Consider the following 23306-nt stretch of genomic DNA (forward strand, 5'->3'; position numbering starts at 1 on the left):
GCGCTAGCAGGCGGTCATGTTTTTCTTTGTTCTGACCAACGTTCAATAAACTTTCTAAATTATGCTCTCCTGCTGTGCAACTTTTGCTGTGTGAATTCTGCTAATAGAGTGTGCACCAGCCTAAGAATGTGGCAATCTATTTCTGAGGCTTCGTGTCGCTAATTGCTGATACTGCACGTCTACGGGGATCGATGGATGTCCGGAGTCCGGCTGGAGGCAGTGACGGTCGATGTCTCCCTGGCAGTATCCCAACAACAGGTTTCGGGCCCAGATTCATGGCACTTACAGGAGAGTAAGACTGCGACAGACTGCTGAGGAATGTGGAAAAGCAAAAGAGGAGGCTTTTCTGTTGGGCCGCGGCAAAGAGTCTTTGATGTCCGGCAGGGCTTAATTGGCCTGGGAGCCGAGCCAGAGGCTTCATGATTAATGAGCTGCCAAGATAAGGAGTCTTTGAGGTAAAGAAAGAGACTCCGGCTCCATACAAAAAGGGGGAAATTCGTGGAAGGGAAATTCGTGGAAGGGAATTTGGGTCGACCTTAGAAAAGGACTTAATATTTATAAGAAAATTGGACAAGTAAAATTTGGCCAAGTAATAAGAATTAATTTTAAAAATAACAATAATATGCTAAAGAAGAGAGATAAGAACCTGCTGAGCTAATTATTGGATTTGGGATGTATGAAGGGGGGTGGGGGGAAGTCAGGGAGTGGGGTTAAGAAAGTAAGGTTATGAAATTATACATGTTTTGTTTTTGTTTTCATCTGTGTGTGTTTTTAAAATGTGAAAACCCAATAAAAATTACTTAAAAAATTAAAAATGAAATGGAGTTTTTCCAAGCCTCTGAAGCTGCTGAATGCCCAAAGTTAAATGGGAAAAATTATCAGACCTGGGCAAAATGGTGTGAGAGTTTGCTGCGTCAGTATGGAGTGTGGCATACTGTGTCTGAAGCCCCTCCAGTTCCTCTGACTGATAGATGGAGGGCCCAGGATTCACGGGCCATAGACCTAATCGTCTTGTCCGTCTCTCTGGAGGAAATAAAAACGCTAGCTGGAAATACGACTGCACGTAAGATGTGGAATGCTTTGAAGAAAGCTCATCTGCCAGTCATCCCAGCTCAGAGTCTGAATGCCCAGAGTGTGAATGCATCGGAGGTCCTGGCTGTTTCCCAGAATGCGAATGAATGCAGGGATGCTGAGGGCACCGGTTGCAAGCTGCAGGGGGAGCTGACTGTGATGTCATCCCAGGCAGCATTCCAGCCTCCAGGGGGAGCCAAGGAGTCGGCAGCTGAGAGCTCTGTTTCTCGTGGGAACCAAGGTCATCGCCTTTGCAGAGGCCGGAAGGCCAGAGGTAAACAGAGCAAGATGCCTGCAGATGGCCCGAAGCAGAGGGAGGGTGAAGAGCCCACGCCTGTGGAAAACAAGGTTTTGTTTGCTGGCACAGCTTCACCAAAGGCTAAAGGCAAGTCTGATGGCCAGGAGCAGGGGGGCAAGCAGCAAAAGCCCACGCCGGTGGGAAACAAGGTTTTGCTTGCCAGAAAAGCTGCTCCAAAGGCTAAAGCCAGGTTTATTGTGGACTCTGGCGCTACCCGCCATTTATCAAAGGATAAGCACCTGTTTATCTCCCTCAAACCTCAAGACGGAGAGATCCACCTGGCTGGTGGAAGGACGTTGCAAATTGCAGGAAAAGGGACTGTGAAACTTGCAAGTCTGCACACTACCATCAGAGATGTACTTTTTGTTCCAGGTGTGGCAGACAATTTGCTCAGTGTCCCACAGCTGACTGGGCGTGGTTTTTAGATTTCCTTCAAGAGGAACGTCTGTGTCATCAGGAAAGGCAAAGAGGACATTTTGCATGCAAAGTTTATAGATGGTTTATTCTGTATAACTTACGATGACAATGCTGTTGTGTCTAATGTTGATTCTTGTTGTGTTGCACAAACTAACAAGGTTCTTCATGCAGATGCATTCATGAAGCACATCGAAGATTTTGTCACATGTCTTGGCAGGCGCTGGCCAAGATGCCTGGGTTGGTTGAAGGTTTGAACATCAAACCTTGTAAGTATCACATGAAATGTGTATCTTGTGCAGAGAACAAGGTGAAGGTTGCTCCAAAAGCAAGGAGTCTAGCAGGCAGGCTTCTAAACCCTACCAGCTAGTGCACGCAGACCTGGTTGGTCCACTTGCGCCCTCTTTAGGAGGAGCAAGGTACTTCATGGTTCTAATTGATTCTTTTTCTAGGTACATTCATGTGTTTATGCTTGAGCAGAAATCGCAAGCATTCCCTAAGTTCAAGGCATTCTGTGCTTGGTTGTAAAATGTTCATGGTAAACGTATTGGCTGTCTCTTTACTGATCGGGGCGGGGAGTTCACTTCTCAGCAGTTTTATTATTATTATTATTATTATATTTTTATTAATTTTCCAACACATATTAAACACAATACAATGCACTATACAGAGACAAACAAACACATAAACACACACAAATATAATTTCAAAACCTTCTTTTCATAAACATTGCTTCTCCGACTTCCCCATACCTCCCCTTTCTGCATCCCTATTTCCAAATTTCTTTCAGCAAATCCTGACTTAATTTAACTAATTACTCTTTTCCCCCTTCTCTCTTACCTAATCATTTACAGCTGTAATCCTCTCTTTTTCTCTAACCTCGACATTTTAGCACTCATTAATTTTATAATCATTCTTAAGATAAACTTTAAATTTCTTCCAATCTTCCTCCACCGTCTCTTTTCCTTGGTCACGGATTCTGCCAGTCATCTCGGCCAATCCCATGTAGTCGATCACCTTCATCTGCCATTCTTCCAGAGTGAGTAGTTCTTGTGTCTTCCAATACTTTGCTATAAGTAGCCTTGCTGCTGTAGTAGCGTACATAAAAAAAGTCCTGTCTCTCTTTGACACCAATTGGCCGACCATGCCCAGGAGAAAAGCCTCTGGTTTCTTATAAAAGGTACATTTAAGTACCTTCTTCATTTCATTATAGATCATTTCCCAGAAGGCCTTAATCCTCGGGCATGTCCACCAAAGGTGATAGAAAGTACCTTCAGTTGCATTACATTTCCAGCATTTGTTATTGGGCAAATGATAAATTTTAGCAAGCTTGACTGGGGTCATGTACCACCTGTAAATCATTTTCATAATATTCTCTCTTAAGGCATTACATGCCGTAAACTTTATACCGGTGGTCCATAACTGTTCCCAGTCAGCAAACATAATATGACCAATGTCTTGTGCCCACTTAATCATTGCTGATTTTACTGTTTCTTCTTGTGTATTCCATTTCAGCAACAAATTATACATTCTTGACAAATTCTTAGTATTGGAATCTAACAATTCTGTTTCTAGTTTTGATCTCTCCACTTGGAAGCCAATTTTCCTGTCTTGTTTATATACCTCCATTATTTGATAATAATGGAGCCAATCTCGTACTTTAAACTTCAGTTTCTCATAACTGTAGTTTCACTTTTTCACCCTCTTGTCCTAAGATTTCACAGTATTTTGGCCATTTGGATTCCATATTGAGTTTTTTCACCTCCTTTTTTTTTCCTGCATAATTTTTATTGTTTTTTAAATCATAACAAACAAGAAAGTAAAACAGTTTACGCCTTGTTATCACAGATTTCTTTCTATAAGACTTCCTTCAGCTTCCCCTGAAATCATCTGTCAGAGCTGCCTCTAGGTCCCAGCTCACAGAGGACCAACACCAGGCTGTCGTTATGTACAAAAGTCTTTATTGAGGTTTAGCTTCCATTTCAAAGCCGCAGCGCGCAGCTCTACGTCTTAAAGCCTAGACCGGCGAAGTCCCGTCTGAGTCTCCTCCCCTATGACACCAGTTTAAGATCCTAGCCCTGCTCCACCTTTTACACTGCTCTCTCCTCCTCTGGGTCCTCCTGCCCGCTGGGGCATTGCCCTTTCTGGACTCTTCCGACGCTGAGTCGCTTAGCTCCTCCCCCTGCCTCCGGCGGGCTTTAGGACCCGGTTCCCAATCCTCATTCTCTGCTGTCCCGCGCTCCTGTACATTTGAACTTGCCTCTCACGCCAACCCAGTGACCTTCCTCCTGACCGTTACACTACTTCTGTCACTGCTTCCCTCTTCCGGGATACTGGCCGGATCTGACCTCCCCTCCGTTGTCTGACTCTCCGATGGAGATGTGGTCAGCCCTGCCTTATCTTCTCTCCCTGGTGGGGAATGCACTGGCCCTGATCCTTGGGACTCTTTCCCCCCCACTCTGCTCTGGTGGGGAAGCTGGTCCTGATTTCCAACTACTGCTCTGGGAGTCCCTGCTGCCCCCTTGCTCCTGGGACGTTCCCCTTGGGAACCCCCTACCCCTGGCCACTGGCGCCCCCTTCTGTGAATCTTCCGATTCGCTGGAGAGGCTCATGGAATCCCTCGGTCCACTGTCCTCTTCTCCTACGCTCCCCTCGGATACTTCCCCTTCGCTCTCCATCTCCTCTCTTCCCTGTGCCTCTGCTCCTGAACCCCTGACATCATCCATACCCTAATTTAACAAATTCACACAAATCCTAGCTTATATTGACATTATTTTCTCTTTCCTTCTTTTTCTCTTTAGACAATATTCCAACCTTTTCACAGAGCTTTTTTAAACCCAACTAGCGTTATCTGACCTTCACTTATATTTTCCAGATATTCCACAAATTTCCCCCAGTCCTCAATGAACCTTTGGTCTTTTAAATATCTAATTTTCCCCGTCAATCTGTCCATCTCCGCGTATTCTAGTAGTTTTGCTCTCCATTCCTCAAGCGTCGGTATGTTCTGTTGTTTCCAATTTTGGGCCAATAGGACCCTTGCGGCCATTGTTGCATATTGAAAGAATTTACTGTCATTGTTCTTTATATCACTTCCTGCTAGGCCTAACAGAAAAGCCTCCGGCTTTTTCCCAAAGTTATATCTTAATATACTTTTCATTTCATTATATACACTTTTCCAAAAGCCTTTGACCTTTCTGCAGTCCCACCACATGTGGAAGAAGGATCCCTCTTTTTCCCTGCATTTCCAGCATTTATTGCAAGTTTTATATATTTTTGCTAATTTTGCAGGTGTTATATACCAACGGTAAAACATCTTCATGAGGTTCTCTTTTAACGTTATGCAAGCTGTAAATTTAAGATTTTTTTTCCAGAGTTTCTCCCATTCTTCATAGTATATATTATGGCCGATGTCCCTTGCCCAATGAATCATCACAGACTTCACTTCCTCATCTATCAAGTTATACTCTAATAGCATATTATACGTTTTAGAAAGAATTTTGTAATCATTGTTTATTATTTCAGTCTGGAATTTAGATTCTTTATCCGCGTATCCTCTCTCTTTAACGTCTTGTCTAAACATTTCGTTTATTTGGAAATAGTGTAACCAATCATAGACTTTTTCTTTAACCTGGTCATATGGTTTCAGTTTCCATGTCCCCCCTACTTTTGTTCATAAGTTACCCAATCACCTCTCATGTTTACTTTTTTCACGCTCATAACTTCCAATGGGGATAGCCAGTGTGGTACTTTAGGTTCTAGTAAAAATCTATTCCTCTCCCAAACTTCCATTAGGGGGCCTTTAAAAATATGCGTTGCGAAACCCTTGTGTTTCCTCTTCCCCTGCCATAAGTACGCATGCCATCCTGCTCTATTGTCGAACCCCTCCAGGTCTAATAGTTCCTTATTTTTCAATTTTATCCACGTTTTCACCCAGCAAAGGCACGATGCCTCATAATATAATTTCAGATCTGGCAGAGCGAATCCCCCTCTTTCTTTAGCTTTTGTTAACAACTTAAACTTAATCCTTGGTTTTTTGCCCTACCAGACATATTTTGAGATTCCTCTTTGCCACTCTTTAAATATCTTAGTGCCCTTGATTATCGGTAAGTTCTGGAACAGAAATAACATTCTCGGGAGAACGTTCATCTTAATTAAAGCTATCCTACCCCAGAATGACAATCTCCGCTTCCCCCACCTCTCCAAGTCCTTTTTTATCTCTTTCCATACCTGCTCATAGTTATTCTTAAATAGGTCTATATTTTTCGGGGTTATCCATATTCCTAGATATTTTACCTTTTTGGCCACTTCTATTTCTGTTTGTTGTTGTAATTCCTCGATTGCCTTCGAATCTAAATTCTTCACCATTATTTTAGTCTTTCTTTTGTTTAACTTAAAACCAGCCACCTTACCAAATTGATCCAGTTCTTCCAATATCTCTTTTATTGAGTTCAGTGGGTCTTCTGTTGTTATTACTAAATCTTCTGCGAACGCCTTAACTTTATATTCATTTTGACCAATTCTAATCCCTTTTATTTTCTTATTTTGTCTTATTGAGTTCAGAAGTACTTCCAGTACTATTATAAATAGCAAAGGGGAGAGTGGGCAACCCTGTCTTGTACCCTTCGCTACCATTATTTCTTCTGACACCACGTTGTTTATAATCAATTTGGCCTTTTGCTCCATATAGATTGCCTTTATTCTGTTGAAGAAGTTCATACCGACCTCCTTGGCTTCCATTGGCGACAACCACCTTGGGGTTTTGTTTTCCAACAAATCTTTATAGCGAGTCCAAACATTAAATAGAGCTTTCCTAACAATGTGGTTTTTAAAACTTCTCAGCAGTTTGAAGCTTTCTTGACTGAGAAGGGAATCCAGCATGACTTGTCAACGCCTAGATCGCCATGGATGAATGGGCTTGCTGAGCGAGCAAACCAAACTTTGCTTCAAGGCCTAAAAACCTTGTTGCATGATGCCAACCTCCCTGAGAAGTTTTGGGGGGAAGCTCTGTCGACGTTTACTTATTCCTTAAATCGCAGACTGTCATCACCTATAGGTTGCACTCCCTACGAGAAAATGTTTGGTAAAAAACCGAACGTCAAGCACATGAGAATCTTTGGTTCTGACATGTGGGTACACACCCCACAAAGCAACAAGCTTGGGAAGCGTGGGGCACATGGTTTGTTCATGGGTATGAAAAAGGTGCATACAGGGTATGGATGACTAACTCTTAAGTCCATAAAGTTCACCAAGAGTACAATCCTAAGTGGGGGGAAAATGTGGGAATTTTCCAGAGTTACCCAGAGGAGGATGAAGGTGATGTGCACAAACCAGATAATGTTGAGAAAGCTGAGGATGAGGATGATGATGATGATCAGAGTTCGGATTCCAGTTCAGTTGGTGGCGCTGCTGCTGGTGTCAGTGACAGTGATGGCACAGCAGACTACAAGAGCGCAAAGGCCTCAGTCAGACCATCTGATGCGTCTGACAATGAACTGGAGGAACCACTGTTCACCATTGGTCACTTTTCTCCTAAGAGGGAGGAGATGAGTCCAGAAGACTTGTGTCTGGTTCGCAGGTCTGAAAGGGCGACCAAAGGCAGACCTCCGAAGAGATTTGCTGATGAGTTTGCTAAGACAGCAACTGCTGTTCTTAGTAGCTCAGAGAAGGTGTGGGAACCTTCAAGCTTCAAAGAGGTTCAGGAGTTATCCTCTAAAGATGCTGAGCCTTGGCTTAATGCCATGAAGGCTGAAGTTGATTCCTTGAACAGGAATCAAACTTGGGAACTGGTACCGGTAAAACAAACTGTATTGTTTATGTTTTGTTGATGATCTTCTGGTGTTTTGGAAGAATCAGGCTTTTTACAAAAGCACCCTAGCTCAGCTGAAGGAGCACTTTGACATGAAGGATCTTGGTGAGGTATCCAACTATCTTTCTCTGCAGGTGGAGAGGGACCAAGCAGGTAATTTTCTGGTACACCAAACACAGAAAATTGCTGATGTATTAACCAGGTTGAATTTGGTTGATGCAAACCCAGCAGACACACCGATGGTGACAGGTTACCAGGTAGATAGTACTGCTGAAGCGTTTTCTGACACAACGCTGTACAGATGCATTCTAGGCAAGTTGAATTTCATTGCTAGATGCTCAAGACCTGACATTGCTGTAAGCACTAACCTGCTCAGCAGACATGCTAACAATCCTACTGTTCAGGATTGGAAAGCTCTGAAGCGCATAGCCCGCTATTTGAAAGGGACTATGCACTACAGGCTGAGGTTCACCAGTCAGAAGACTGGAGATCTTGAAATCTTTGCAGATGCCAGTTTTGGAAGTGACACCACGGATGGTACAAGCACTTCTGGAGTATGCTACATGTACAACCACTGTCTGTTTGACTGGTTATGCAAAAAGCAGACGACAGTGAGCCTACGTTCCTGTGAAGCAGAACTCAATGCTCTGTCATTTTCACTCTTGGATTGTGAATGGTTGATGCAACTGTTTAAGGACATTGGGATTTCTGTGAAATGTCCTATACAAGTGTATCAAGACAATAGATCCTGTTTGGCTTTGCTGAACTCAGAGAGTTGCAAGCAAAGAACCAAGTACTTGCAGATTAAGCTACATCGTGCAAGAGAGTGTATTCAGAAAGGACTGATTCAGGTGTCCTACATGCCAGGAAATGAAATTCCTGCTGATCTGTTGTCTAAAGTTGTTAACAGAGAACAACTTAAGGTTTACGTACAGAGGTTGCAATTGGGTTGAACCACAGGTACTACAGGTTACACGGAAAGGGGGAGGATGTTAGGATATTTCCGTTCCACCTTTCCGTTCCACCGTTCCCAACAGATAGATAGTATGTCCGAGATCCTAAGACCATTTAATCATCACAAAAAAAATTCCTTCCAGTAGCACCTTAAAGACCAACTAAGTTAGTTCTTGGTATGAGCTTTCGTGTGCATGCACACTTCTTCAGATACACACGAATGCACACGAAAGCTCATACCAAGAACTAACTTAGTTGGTCTTTAAGGTGCTACTGGAAGGAATTTTTTTTGTTTTGACTATGGCAGACCAACACGGCTACCTATCTGTAACATTTAATCATCGTTTCTTTCACTTCTTCCTCCATCAATTCCCAGTCCAATAAAAGATTATAGGTTTTGGATAACAATTGTTGTTCTTTATCACTGTGACTTTAAATTTCGAATCTTCTTTTGCAAATCCTTTCTTTTGATCCGAGTTGAATATGTTAGTGTTTTCAGAACTCATAGGGTTAAAGAGTTCTGTGTGATGTCCCTCAATTCCTGTCACGTGATTCAGAAAGAGGGAGGAGTCGTTCCTCACTGTTGTGTGTCTGCTGCCTGAGAGAGACGGAGGCAGGAGGCAGCCATGAATGCTAGCAGTCCAGGAGAATCTGAGAAATGCTGAGCTGTAAATATTTTGCTGCAATAAAGAACTGTTAATTTGGACTCATGAGTGCTTGTTGTGTTTGGATCTAAGCAAGCAGCAACAGTTTTGTTCCGCTGTGTTTTTACTCTGCAAGGCGAAACCGGAGGGAAGAAGGTTGGCGCAGCTTGGCTAAGAAGTGTGCCGGACCGCAATAAACTGGGGCTAATTGGGGCCATAAAGCAATTAGCACCGTCACAGAATATACTTCTAAGTTGTATATATTGCCATCTGTCAATTAAAATTTGGACCAACCAGATTGAAATAACTTCTGATGGGGAGTGTTCAGGTGAAGATGTTGCTGTTTGTTTCACAGACAAGGCGTGGACGTTGCTGGATCCTGACCAGAGAGCTCAGCATAAAGAGGTCAAGGAGGAGAATCGTGGGATCGTGGACTCTCTCAGTAAGGATCCCTGTTGGATCATAATATAAGTTGTGATTGCAGATGGAGTGGATTCCACGATCATGCCAGAACAAAATCTATCCCAGATAAAAGCCAAGAAATATCTCAGTTAATACCAGAAAACAAAAACAGTAAAACCTATAGGACGGCCTCACATCTCATTCTCTTCAGTTCTTCCTCTGTCACAAGCATTCATTAACATTGTTCAATAATCTGGAGTTCCCATTTCCTCTAATTAGCTTCTCTCTTTATTGCAGATGGTGATGAATCAGAAGGGAAGAACAAGGGGGAGCACAACAGAATCCACATAGTGGAGAAGTCATATAAATATTCAGAGTGTGGAGAGAACATCCGTCAGAGCTCCCAGTGCACCTCCCGTCAAAGAAAGAGCTTCATTCGAAGGAAGAGCCTCACTTCACACGAAATAACACAGAGTAGGGAGAAATCGTATCAGTGCTTGGAGTGTGGAAAGAGCTTCAGCCAGAGGGCCCATCTCACTTCTCATCAAATAATTCATACAGGGGAGAAGCCCTATCAGTGCTTGGAATGTGGAAAGAGCTTTAGTCGAAGCACCCATCTCACTTCCCATCAAAGAATTCATACAGGGGAGAAACCCTATCAGTGCTTGGAGTGTGAAAAGAGCTTCAATCGGAAGGATAGTCTCACTTTGCATCAAAGAATTCATACAGGGGAAAAACCCTATCAGTGCTTCGAATGTGGGAAGAGCTTTCGTCTGAGTTGTGAACTCACTTCCCATCAAAGAATTCATACAGGGGAGAAACCCTATCAGTGCTTGGAGTGTGGAAAGAGCTTCAGTCAGGAGGGGAATCTCACTTCACATCAAAGAATTCATACAGGGGAGAAACCCTATCAGTGCTTGGAATGTGGAAAGAGCTTCAGTCAAAGCACCCATCTCACTTCCCATCAAATAATTCATACAGGGGAGAAACCCTATCAGTGCTTGGAATGTGGGAAGAGCTTCAGTTACAGCTCCCATCTCACTTCCCATCAAAGAATTCATACAGGGGAAAAACCCTATCAGTGCTTCGAATGTGGGAAGAGCTTTCGTCTGAGTGGTGATCTCACTTCCCATCAAAGAATTCATACAGGGGAGAAACCCCATCAGTGCTTCGAATGTGGGAAGAGCTTTCGTCTGAGTCGTGAACTCACTTCCCATCAAAGAATTCATACAGGAGAGAAACCCTATCAGTGCTTGGAGTGTGGAAAGAGCTTCAGTCAGGAGGGGAATCTCACTTCACATCAAAGAATTCATACAGGGGAGAAACCCTATCAGTGCTTGGAATGTGGAAAGAGCTTCAGGAGGAGCTGCCATCTCACTTCCCATCAAAGAATTCATACAGGGGAGAAACCCTATCAGTGCTTGGAATGTGGGAAGAGCTTCAGTTACAGCTCCCATCTCACTTCCCATCAAAGAATTCATACAGGGGAAAAACCCTATCAGTGCTTCGAATGTGGGAAGAGCTTTCGTCTGAGTGGTGATCTCACTTCCCATCAAAGAATTCATACAGGGGAGAAACCCCATCAGTGCTTCGAATGTGGGAAGAGCTTTCGTCTGAGTCGTGAACTCACTTCCCATCAAAGAATTCATACAGGAGAGAAACCCTATCAGTGCTTGGAGTGTGGAAAGAGCTTCAGTCAGGAGGGGAATCTCACTTCACATCAAAGAATTCATACAGGGGAGAAACCCTATCAGTGCTTGGAATGTGGGAAAAGCTTCAGTTACAGCGCCAATCTCACTTCCCACCAAAGAATTCATACAGGAGAAAAACCCTATCAGTGCTTGGAGTGTGGAAAGAGCTTCAGTCAGGAGGGGAATCTCACTTCCCATCAAAGAATTCATACAGGGGAGAAACCCTATCAGTGCTTGGAATGTGGGGAAAGCTTTCGTGTGAGTGGTGAACTCACTTCCCATCAAAGAATTCATACAGGGGAGAAACCCTATCAGTGCTTGGAATGTGGAAAGAGCTTCAATCGGAAGGATGGTCTCACTTCCCATCAAAGAATTCATACAGGGGAGAAACCCTATCAGTGCTTGGAATGTGGAAAGAGCTTTCGTCTGAGTGGTGAACTCACTTCCCATCACAGAATTCATACAGGGGAGAAACCCTTTCAGTGCTTGCAATGTGGGAAGAGCTTCAGTCATAGCATCAATCTCACTTCCCATCAAAGAATCCATACAAGAGAGAAAATGGTTTAGTGTTTGAAATGTGGGAAAAGATTCATTCATGGCCCACCAAATAATTCATACGGGGTTGAAAGCATATCAGCACATGGAATGTGTATAAAATTTCACTTGTTCAAAAGTCAATTTAAGATCTCACACCAGGGTGAAGTATAGAATCATAGATTCAGAATCTAGTCCAACCCCTTCCAGAATTCTCATTTCAAGCATCCATGACAGGTGGCCATCCAGCTTCTTCTTAAAACCCCCCAATGAAGATCCACCCCCTTCAGAGAGAATTCCTTTTCACTGTCAGCTCTTACTATCAGAGAGAAAATATAAAAAAAGACTTTGGAGAAGATTTCCGGTGTGATGGCCTATGGCGTTTGGCTGCTTTCCCAGGACACCGGACCCTAGTCGTGTAATTAAAGAAGGTGAATCTGGGGGTAATTATCCCTGTTGAACCCCGCAGGGATGGGACGGACGTGCCTTCACCCGCACGCTGTCCGATAACTGCCACTCGCTACAGTGGAGACAGGGGCGCTGGTTGTTTAGCATTGCACAAATTGGAAAATCTCCAATGCCAACGCCATGAGCGGGAGCATTCCTGTTTTTCAACAAAGATTTGAATTCGGACTTTGAAAGGACTTTTGTCGCTCTGCTACAGAAGATGTGAGGTGAGCGTCTCATCTTTTTTCATCCTTGCTACTGTTGGGCCAACGCCCTCCTTCACTTGTCCGAATGGTGAGGAACTTCGCCGCAGTAGCAGAGTACAGCAGAAGCAGACTCTGGTTGGAATGCAGCATCGAGAAGATAAGAAGTCAACAGAGCGACGAGCTGACTCACGCAGCTGTATCCTTCAGCAAAAGCCAGTTGCAAGGACCAGAGGGGAGGAGGAGGAGATATAGAAATAGCTCCCGTTCTCACACGATGATACATTAGGTAATTAGGCAATTAAAGGCACAGTGTCACACTGTGCAATGATAGAATGAAACACTGCAGTACTGACAGCTACTTCATGATTTGGCAAGCCTCATGGAGAAAGATTCAATTAATGAAATGGAATGCAAGTGAAACTATATTAAAAAAAAAACTTGAGAATTTGATGTTTAATGGTGCGGTCCTTTGTGGAGGGCTTTAATTATTATTGGCAAGGTATCAGCTTGTTTGAAGATATGGAGAGACTTTGTTGAAATACAGAGAATGAGGCTGTAATTTCAACTGCGTCACACGCCATCTTCTCTCCCTTTTTTGTTATTGTTTGAGTCTAGATAGAGAGTAATTTGGCATCCCTCCAAAGCTCTGGCAAGACTCCAGCTTCTCCTTCCGTCCAACTCTCTCAATAACGATCTGGCGTCCTGCCAAAGCCTTAGCCAATCATCAAAGCTCAAACTCCATTTCCTTCCATAGGAATATAGTGAAACTTTGGGACTTTAAATCCATTTCAATTTTGTCACATAGTTCTCTTTTTCATTGTAATCCAGAAGTATAATCCCATTCTCTTTTATCACCTCTTGCTTTTTATCAGTTTGTTAGCATTCGGGGGGGGGGGGGGTGCGTGCTGCTGAATCATTTATGTTGCAAACATGATATATATATATATATATATAGAGTAAAGGTTCCCACCCCATACCATATTTTACATCGAAGGAAGTCTTTTTTGCAGTTTGAATCGTTTTGGCTTTGTATCAGTTTATGATCTTGTTCCTTCTGTTCCAGCACATGTCTGTATATTAGTTCTACTTTCACTCTAATAAACAGAAGTACCTCTGCTTCTTAATGGCCAAGTAGGAGGGCTACCAATAGGCAATCTGCCTCTCAGATTCCATGGTGGAGCAAGAGCCAGGTATCAAGACAATCTGTGAGTGAAGCTCACTCCCCCCTGGGCCCTGGGGGGAGCTTGCAAGGACAATTACCCTCAAAGCTTCCTTGTTTATTCTTTGCTATCAATCTCTGCTATCTTGGGAGCAGGATCCATTAAGGCAGACCGGAACCAGAAGCCCCATTTCTAAACATCTCCATTGATTTCCATTTCATTTTTTTTGCTCCTCACCCCACTTCATAAGGCTGGCATGGTCTGCACAGTAATGACCTAGAGTAGATCCCGTTGTACTCAGTGGGGTTTATGGACAGAACTTGGTGCCAAAAACAGTCACCACCCTGTCCCCAAGCCTGAAAACTGCAACCCCAGAGTTCTTAACCTGAAGCACTATTTCTGGGTTAGCGGAGTCTGTAACCTGAAGCGTATGTAACCCGAGGCACCACTGTACAAGATTAAATATTTTTTCGGCTGGGGATGCTAAAATGGTGCAAATGATGGCACATTAGAAAAAAGGGGTCCCTCTCAAAGGGGGCTGCAGACAACTGACAGATTACAACTGGGGAATATTTCACACAGGAAACCACATCTGCTTGCATGGACCTTTGTCATATATGGGTTTATAAAAGTGAAGGTGAATCTTTGATCTTTGTAAGCTTCCCTTAGGGCTCAGGGGGAGCAAGCTTGGATTCTAGAGGAACCAAACAAGTATTAACTGTGAAATCTATCGCACAGTGTGGTCTCTTCCAGAAGATTCTTCGGTTTGGGAAAATATCAGTCAGTTAAAATACATTACATGTGTCTTAATTTTAACCAAACAAAGGAAAGCTGGAAGACAGCCCAGAGTCCTGGAAGGTAAGACGGTGGAACGAAATAGGGCCTTCTGAGGAGGGACTGCACCAAAAACAATTGATGGACAACAAGAAGAGCACAATTTTCATCATGCATGTTTATTTACATATAGATCTGTTAAATATGATGAAAGTTGCATGCCAGTGGCTGTCAAGATAAGATAAAGGATTAAGATTGGTATGATATTGGGAATAAATGAAAGAGAAAAGTAGGAACAAGAAAAAAAAACCAACCTCATCAATCTTTGACTTTGTCTTCTGGGTTTCTCAGTTGTTATTCTGTCTCTCACAGCTACAATAAACCTACCATTAATATTGTGGACTAGGGTGCCACTACCGAGAAGGCCCTCTGCCTGGTTCCCTGTAGCCTCATTTCTCGCAATGAGGGAACCACCAGAAGGCCCTCGGCACTGGATCTCAGTGTCTGGGCTGAACGATGGGGGTGGAGACGCTCCAGGTATACAGGACCGAGGCCGTTTAGGGCTTTAAAGGTCAGCACCAACACTTTGAATTGTGCTCAGAAACGTACTGGGAGCCAATGTAGGTCTTTCAAGATGGGTGTTATGTGGTCCCGGCGGCCACTCCCAGTCACCAGTCTAGCTGCCGCATTCTGGATTAATTGCAGTTTCCGGGTCACCTTCAAAGGTAACCTCATGTAGAGCGCATTGCAGTAGTCCAAGCGGGAGATAACTAGAGCATGCACCACTCTGGCGAGACAGTCCGTGGGCAGGTAGGGTCTTAGCCTGTGTACCAGGTGGAGCTGGTAGACAGCTGCCCTGGACACAGAGTTAACCTGCGCCTCCATGGACAGCTGTGAGTCCAAAATGACTCCCAAGCTGCGCACCTGGTCCTTCAGGGGCACAGTTACCCCATTCATGACCAGGGAATCACCCACACGCTCCCTGTTACCCAAAAACAGTACTTCCGTCTCGTCAGGATTCAACCTCAATCTGTTAGCCGCCATCCATTCTTCAACCGCCTCCAGGCACTCACACAGGACCTTCACCGCCTTCACTGGTTCTGATTTAAAAGAGAGGTAGAGCTGGGTGTCATCTGCATACTGATGAGCACCCAGTCCAAACCTCCTGATGATCTCTTCCAGCGGCTTCATATAGATATGAAAAAGCAAGGGGGAGAGGATGGAACCCTGAGGCACCCCACAAGTGAGAGCCCAGGGGTCTGAACACTCATCCCCCACCACCATTTTCTGAACACGGCCCAGGAGGAAGGAGCGGAACCACTGTATGACAGTGCCCCCAGCTCCCAGCCCCTCTAGACGGTCCATAAGGATGTTATGGTCGATGGTATCAAACGCCGCTGAGAGATCCAGCAGAACTAGGAAACAGCTCTCACCTTTGCCCCTAACCCGCCAGAGATCATCAACCAGTGCGACCAAGGCAGTTTCAGTCCCATGATGAGGCCTGAATCCCGATTGGAAGGGATCCAAATGGTTCACATCCTCCAGGCGTGCTTGGAGTTGTTCAGCAACCACCCGCTCAATAACCTTGACCAAGAATGGTAGATTTGAGACTGGGCGATAGTTGGCCATTGTGGCCGCATCTAAAGATGGTTTTTTAAGAAGCGGTTTAATGACCGCCTCTTTTAGCGGGTCTGGGAAGGCTCCCTCACAGAGGGAAGCATTCACCACCCCACAGAGCCCATCACCCAGCCCTTCCCAGCTCTCTTTTATTAGCCAGGATGGGCAAGGATCAAGGAGACAGGTGGTCGGTTTCACTTGTCCAAGCAGCCTGTCCACATCCTCGGAGGTAACAGATTGGAATTGATCCCATGTAACAGGACCAGACAGAACTCTAGCACTCTCCCGCCCTGGCCCTGCTCCCACGGTGGAGTCTACCTCCTGAATCTGAGCGACTTTACCTGCAAAAAACTTTGCAAAAGCATTGCAGGAGATCTTGGGGTCCCTACCAGGCCCCGGTGGTACAGGTGGTTCTGATGGATTGCGAACCACCTGAAAAAGTCTCCTGCTGTTTTCTGCAGATGCAATGGAGGCGGCGAAGAAGGCCCTCTTCGCCATCGCCATTGCCACTTGGTAGGCTGACGTTGAGCTCTAGCCCATGTCCGGTCTGATTCAGAATGAGTTTTCCACCACCGGCGCTCTAGCCGTCTCAACGATTGTTTCAACACCCTCAGCACCGGGGAAAACCACGGGGCTGTCCGGGCTCCATGCAATCGGAGAGGGCGCTTCGGAGCCAGACAGTCGATAGCCCTGGTTAACTCCGCATTCCAGCGGGCCACCAGGGAATCAGCTGAAAGGCCATCAACATGGGATAAAGCATCCCCTACCACTCTCTGGAAACCATTTGGATCCATTAAGTGGCAGGGGCAGACCATCCGAATTGGTCCCACCTCCCTGCAGAGGAGATGGGTCGCGGAGAAGTCCAGTTGCACCAGGAAGTGATCTGACCATGGTACTTATTTCGTTTCGCTTTTACTTAGTGTCAGATCACCAACATCCATAGAGGTAAACACCAGGTCCAAGGCATGTCCGCGGCTATGGGTTGGGCCAGACTTATTCAGGGACAGCCCCATGGAGGCCATGCTTTCCATGAAGTCCCGAGCAGCCCCTTGTAAGGTCGTGTCGGCATGGATGTTAAAATCCCCTAGGACAACCAAACTAGGTGTCTCCAGGACAACATCCGCCACAACCTGAAGCAGCTTGGGCAGGGGATCCTTGGTGCAGCGGGGAGGTCGGTACACCAAAAGGAATCCTGTACTGCCCTTATTGCCCAGCTTCCAGAACATGCGCTCAGAGAACTGAGTCTTCCCAATAGGACGCCTGGTGCAGACTAATGACTTCCTAAAAATCACTGCAACACCCCTCCCCGCCCACAAGGCCTGGGTTGCTGTGCGTAAGAGAAACCTGGTGGGCAAGCAGCGGCAAGGACAGGCCCATCTGCTTCCTCCAACCAGGTCTCTGTCACACATGCCAGGTCAAATCCTCCATCCACAATCAGGTCGTGGATGGCAGTGGTTTTAGTCATCAGTGACCTGGCATTGCACAGCAACACTTTCAGGTCATGTGGGTTTCCCTTGCTGATTCCTGTATCCTTCCGGTCAGGACCAGACCCGGAGGCAGGGATAGTCCTCAAACAACGACTAAACCTGCCTCCTCGGTAATGACATGGTCTGGTCTTAGCGTAACTCCTCCTGCTGCCCGTGATCACTGAGATCGGGTGTCCCAATACACCCCCCCCCCGTGGAACCTGCCCCAGCCACTCTATTGGCCGAGGCCCACTCCCAGGCAGCCTTGACCCTTCCCCTTAAAAAGCAAAATACAAACTATATAATAACTTAACAGAATAATAATAATTAAAAAAAAACAAAGCAAGAAACAAGAGCGCTCAAATTAAACTACTCCCCACCCTGACTAAATGCTTATCCCACCCCAAGCAAAAATAAAATAATGAAATAATATAATATTATAATAACTAACAACCACCATTTAAGGTGCTGCAAATTAAAAGAGCTTAAAACATTTAAAACCATTTTGTCCCTTGCTGCAGGTAGCTGCTCAGGCCTCTTAAGCTGTGGCGGTGAGTGCAAGCTCCGCCCCTTGGGCCTCTTAAGCTGTGGCGGTGAGGGCAGGCTCCGCCCCTTGGGCCTCTTAAGCTGTGGCGGTGAGGGCAGGCTCCGCCCCTTGGGCCTCTTAAGCTGTGGCGGTGAGGGCAGGCTCCGCCCCTTGGGCCTCTTAAGTTGTGGCGGTGAGGGCAGGCTCCGCCCCTTGGGCCTCTTAAGCTGTGGCGGTGAGGGCAGGCTCCGCCCCCTGGGCCTCTTAAGCTGTGGCGGTGAGGGCAGGCTCCGCCCCTTGGGCCTCTTAAGCTGTGGCGGTGAGGGCAGGCTCCGCCCCCTGGGCCTCTTAAGCTGTGGCGGTGAGGGCAGGCTCCGCCCCTTGGGCCTCTTAAGCTGTGGCGGTGAGGGCAGGCTCCGCCCCTTGGGCCTCTTAAGCTGTGGCGGTGAGGGCAGGCCCCGCCCCTTGGGCCTCTTAAGCTGTGGCGGTGAGGGCAGGCTCCGCCCCTTGGGCCTCTTAAGCTGTGGCGGTGAGGGCAGGCTCCGCCCCTTGGGCCTCTTAAGCTGTGGCGGTGAGGGCAGGCTCCGCCCCTTGGGCCTCTTAAGCTGTGGCGGTGAGGGCAGGCTCCGCCCCTTGGGCCTCTTAAGCTGTGGCGGTGAGGGCAGGCTCCGCCCCCTGGGCCTCTTAAGCTGTGGCGGTGAGGGCAGGCTCCGCCCCTTGGGCCTCTTAAGCTGTGGCGGTGAGGGCAGGCTCCGCCCCTTGGGCCTCTTAAGCTGTGGCGGTGAGGGCAGGCTCCGCCCCTTGGGCCTCTTAAGCTGTGGCGGTGAGGGCAGGCTCCGCCCCCTGGGCCTCTTAAGCTGTGGCGGTGAGGGCAGGCTCCGCCCCCTGGGCCTCTTAAGCTGTGGCGGTGAGGGCAGGCTCCGCCCCTTGGGCCTCTTAAGCTGTGGCGGTGAGGGCAGGCTCCGCCCCTTGGGCCTCTTAAGCTGTGGCGGTGAGGGCAGGCTCCGCCCCTTGGGCCTCTTAAGCTGTGGCGGTGAGGGCAGGCTCCGCCCCTTGGGCCTCTTAAGCTGTGGCGGTGAGGGCAGGCTCCGCCCCTTGGGCCTCTTAAGCTGTGGCGGTGAGGGCAGGCTCCGCCCCTTGGGCCTCTTAAGCTGTGGCGGTGAGTGCAAGCTCCGCCCCCTGGGCCTCTTAAGCTGTGGCGGTGAGGGCAGGCTCCGCCCCCTGGGCCTCTTAAGCTGTGGCGGTGAGGGCAGGCTCCGCCCCCTGGGCCTCTTAAGCTGTGGCGGTGAGTGCAAGCTCCGCCCCCTGGGCCTCTTAAGCTGTGGCGGTGAGGGCAGGCTCCGCCCCTTGGGCCTCTTAAGCTGTGGCGGTGAGGGCAGGCTCCGCCCCTTGGGCCTCTTAAGCTGTGGCGGTGAGGGCAGGCTCCGCCCCCTGGGCCTCTTAAGCTGTGGCGGTGAGGGCAGGCTCCGCCCCTTGGGCCTCTTAAGCTGTGGCGGTGAGGGCAGGCTCCGCCCCTTGGGCCTCTTAAGCTGTGGCGGTGAGGGCAGGCTCCGCCCCTTGGGCCTCTTAAGCTGTGGCGGTGAGGGCAGGCTCCGCCCCCTAGGCCAGATGGAGTTGGCAGGAAAGGGAGCGGCCCCCCAGCACTCGCTAGAGCAGCAGCAGCAGCCTGCTTGTGCCTTTGCTGGACTCTTTTCAGGCAGCGGCTAAAAGCATTCTTGTTTAGGCAAGCATAGCCAGATGCTTAGGAAGCTGAAGAAATTTTAATCTTTTTTAATATTTTAGCTTTTCTCTGTTTTAAAGTAGGCTTGTTATTTTTTATTGATTTTACTGCTGTGGTGTTGTTGTTTCTTTGTTTTTTTTGTATTGTAAACAACTTTACAGGTTTTTTAAAATAAATTTTATGAAATAAATGAACAATAAATATATATAAAACAACACAAGCCAAAACACAATGCATCCTATAGATTTAAGCATCTCTCCACAGTGGCCTACTTGTTATCAGAGGCCCAGAATCCACATTCCTTTGTAAGAAAATATGAAATAAAGTCAAAACATTTTTGCAGGCAAAAAAATAGAGGTCAATATTGGGGAGGTGACAAAAACTTTTCCACACCAGGTACCCCCTGACCTTGTTATGCCACTACCCGGGGTGCAGGGAGGGGGCATGGGGGTCCCTGTTCAGATCATGCCTGATGGGGGAGACCCCCAAGTCGGGGAGCAGAGGGTCCTCCTTTGTCCTCTCTGCCAAGCCAGGGAGGGGCCACTTCGCAGGAGTGGAGAAAGACAGTCAGGTTACCCTAAAAACCCTAAAACTGTTTCTGGATCCCCCCCCCCCAGCCAGGCCTCCAAGCCTCGCCTCAGGAACTCTCAAAGCTTTTTTTTCTCTCTAAGGCTAAAAGCATTAGCTAAGCATATTATCACACTTGCTCCTTCTACTAGTTCATGGATGGTAGAAATAAAGCTTTTTCTCCGAAACTATTCCTTGAGTGTCTGTTGACTCCCATTTTCCCTTTCCCGGGCGCAATATTTTTCCCACCTGCATCTTCACAACCGGACCACTTCCTGTGTCCCAGATGCAACAACACATGTCTCTCCCCTATTCAGGCTAAGCAAGTAGGCGAACTAATGTGAAAGCAAATTTCAGGTGTATCCTCAGGAAATGCTAAAGCAAGGATAGAAGACTCCTTCTCCCAACCTTTTCGGACAAATGAGGAGGGATTATCAGTCATTGGGCGCCTTGTACTACTACTAGCAGAGGACATGGAGCACATAAAATCTTTTTTGGCTCACTAGTAAAATTCTTACCATCCTGATAGATGCTTGTAGAACCTTCTGGAAAAATCCTAGCTGAGCGTCTGTGGGTTTTGATAAGCAAGAAGTGGAAATTGGTGCTGTCTCAAAAGAGACTAGTTCTCTCATGCTACCCTCAGCCTTTGGGATCTTGTCACAGGAGGAGCGAGAAGCTCCCCTCCGGAGTTCGTAAAGGGTAGATATTCCTGGTGCCCTTAATCCTGCTCTTCCGCCAGGGAAGCGGGGCTGCGTCCAAAGCACTGAATGGTGCAAGTACTCAGGGAAGGGAGCAGAGGGCGAGGGAAGCATTAGGCCCCCATTTCTAGAAAGGGGAACATCGGCCTGAAGGGGAGCAGCTGCTTTTGGGCAAGCGGAGCTGGAGAAAAGCTGGGCCTGTCCTGCTGCGCTTCAGGCCCTGACAGCCTCCAAGTCCAAGTGTAAGTTGACTTCGCCCCTCCATTCACCGCGCGAGGAGGGCCGTCCCGGAGTTGACGCTGCCCAGGAGGCCAGAAAGAGCAGAGGCCATGCTGGGTCAGGGCAACCATAGAATCATAGAATCATAGAGTTGGAAGAGACCACAAGGGCCATCGAGTCCAACCCCCTGCCAAGCAGGAAACACCATCAGAGCACTCCTGACATATGGTTGTCAAGCCTCTGCTTAAAGACCTCCAAAGAAGGAGACTCCACCACACTCCTTGGCAGCAAATTCCACTGTCGAACAGCTCTTCTTCCTAATGTTTAGGTGGAATCTTCTTTCTTGTAGTTTGGATCCATTGCTCTGTGTCTGCTTCTCTGGAGCAGCAGAAAACAACCTTTCTCCCTCCTCTATGTGACATCCTTTTATATATTTGAACATGGCTATCATATCACCCCTTAACCTCCTCTTCTCCAGGCTAAACATGCCCAGCTCCCTTAGCCGTTCCTCATACGGCATCGTTTCCAGGCCTTTGACCATTTTGGTTGCCCTCCTCTGGACCCGTTCCAGTTTGTCAGTGTCCTTCTTGAACTGTGGTGCCCAGAACTGGACACAGTACTCCAGGTGAGGTCTGACCAGAGCAGAATACAGTGGCACTATTACTTCCCTTGATCTAGATGCTATACTCCTATTGATGCAGCCCATAATTGCATTGGCTTTTTTAGCTGCCGTGTCACACTGTTGGCTCATGTCAAGTTTGTGGTCAACCAAGACTCCTAGATCCTTTTCACATGTACTGCTCTCTAGCCAGGTGTCACCCATCTTGTATTTGTGCCTCTCATTTTTTTTGCCCAAGTGCAATACTTTACATTTCTCCCTATTAAAATTCATCTTGTTTGTTTTGGCCCAGTTCTCTAATCTGTCAAGGTCGTTTTGAAGTGTGATCCTGTCCTCTGGGGTGTTAGCCACCCCTCCCAGTTTGGTGTCATCTGCAAATTTGATCAGGATGCCCTTGAGTCCATCATCCAAGTCGTTGATAAAGATGTTGAATAAGACCGGGCCCAAGACAGAACCCTGTGGCACCCTAGGATGAAGAGGAACCATTGATGAGCACCCTTTGGGTTCGGTCAGTCAGCCAGTTTCAAATCCACTGAGTGGTAGCATAGTCAAGTCCGCATTTTACCAGCTTCTTTACAAGAATATCATGGGGCACCTTGTCAAGTGCCTTGCTGAAATCAAGGTAGGCTACATCCACGGAGTTCCCTTCATCTACCAGGCTTGTAATTCCGTCAAAAAACGAGATCAGGTTAGTCTGACATGACTTATTTTTCAGAAATCCATGCTGACTATTGGTGATCACAGCATTCTTTTCTAGGTGCTCACAGACTGTTTGCTTAATGATCTGCTCCAGAATCTTCCCTGGTATTGATGTCAGACTGACTGGGCGGTAATTATTTGGGTCCTCTCTTTTCCCCTTTTTGAAAATAGGGAGAACATTTGCCCTCCTCCAGTCTGCCAGGACTTCACCTGTTCTCCAGGAATTCTCAAAGATGACTGCCAGTGGTTCTGAGATCACATCTGCCAGTTCTTTTAATACTCTTGGATGCAGTTCATCTGGCCCTGGAGACTTGAATACATCTAAACTAGCCAAGTATTCTTGTACTATCTCCTTAGTTATTCTGGGCTGTGTTATTCTGGGCTCTGCTGAATCACTTGCTCCAAATTCTTCAGGTCGGGCATTGTTTTCTTTATCGGAGAAGACGATTTTTTTGTTTATTGTTTTATTGTTTTTCCACATCTCTTGTTGTTATTTTCATATATTTTTCCTTTCTCTTTGTGACCTCTGATAGTCTCCGCAAGCTGGTTAGAACAGTTTGTAATCCTGCGTGGATATTATTTTTTTTGTCCAGGAGCCATATCCAGACGATTTCCATATAACATCACTTCCATACATCAAAACAGTCTTAGCGTCATTAATCTTCACCAATCTGCCTCCTTTCTCAAAACCTCTGAGGAGATTCACTAGGAATTGAGGAGTTCAGCCCTTTCTGTGTCCCCTGTTTGCATTTCACCATCTTCTCCTCTGAGTGA

At 46.7% G+C, this 23306-nt stretch overlaps 2 protein-coding genes across 3 annotated transcripts in view; both read left to right on the forward strand.

The window, feature by feature from the left end:
* The window catches only part of LOC307209506 (uncharacterized protein), a 267574-nt gene that overhangs the window by 97432 nt on the left and 146836 nt on the right, over positions 1-23306 (forward strand). The window lies entirely within an intron of this gene.
* On the forward strand, positions 9253-12914 carry LOC307209900 (uncharacterized protein; the record flags this gene model as incomplete). Its single annotated transcript, XM_079965278.1, has 3 exons — positions 9253-9256; positions 9324-9629; positions 9887-12914. The coding sequence occupies 3 exons, from the start codon at positions 9253-9255 to the stop codon at positions 11845-11847; spliced, it is 2271 nt and encodes a 756-aa protein (XP_079821404.1). The 3' UTR covers positions 11848-12914.

Source organism: Podarcis cretensis (genome assembly GCF_951804945.1).
Source record: "Podarcis cretensis genome assembly, chromosome: 2".
Lineage (NCBI taxonomy): Eukaryota > Metazoa > Chordata > Lepidosauria > Squamata > Lacertidae > Podarcis > Podarcis cretensis.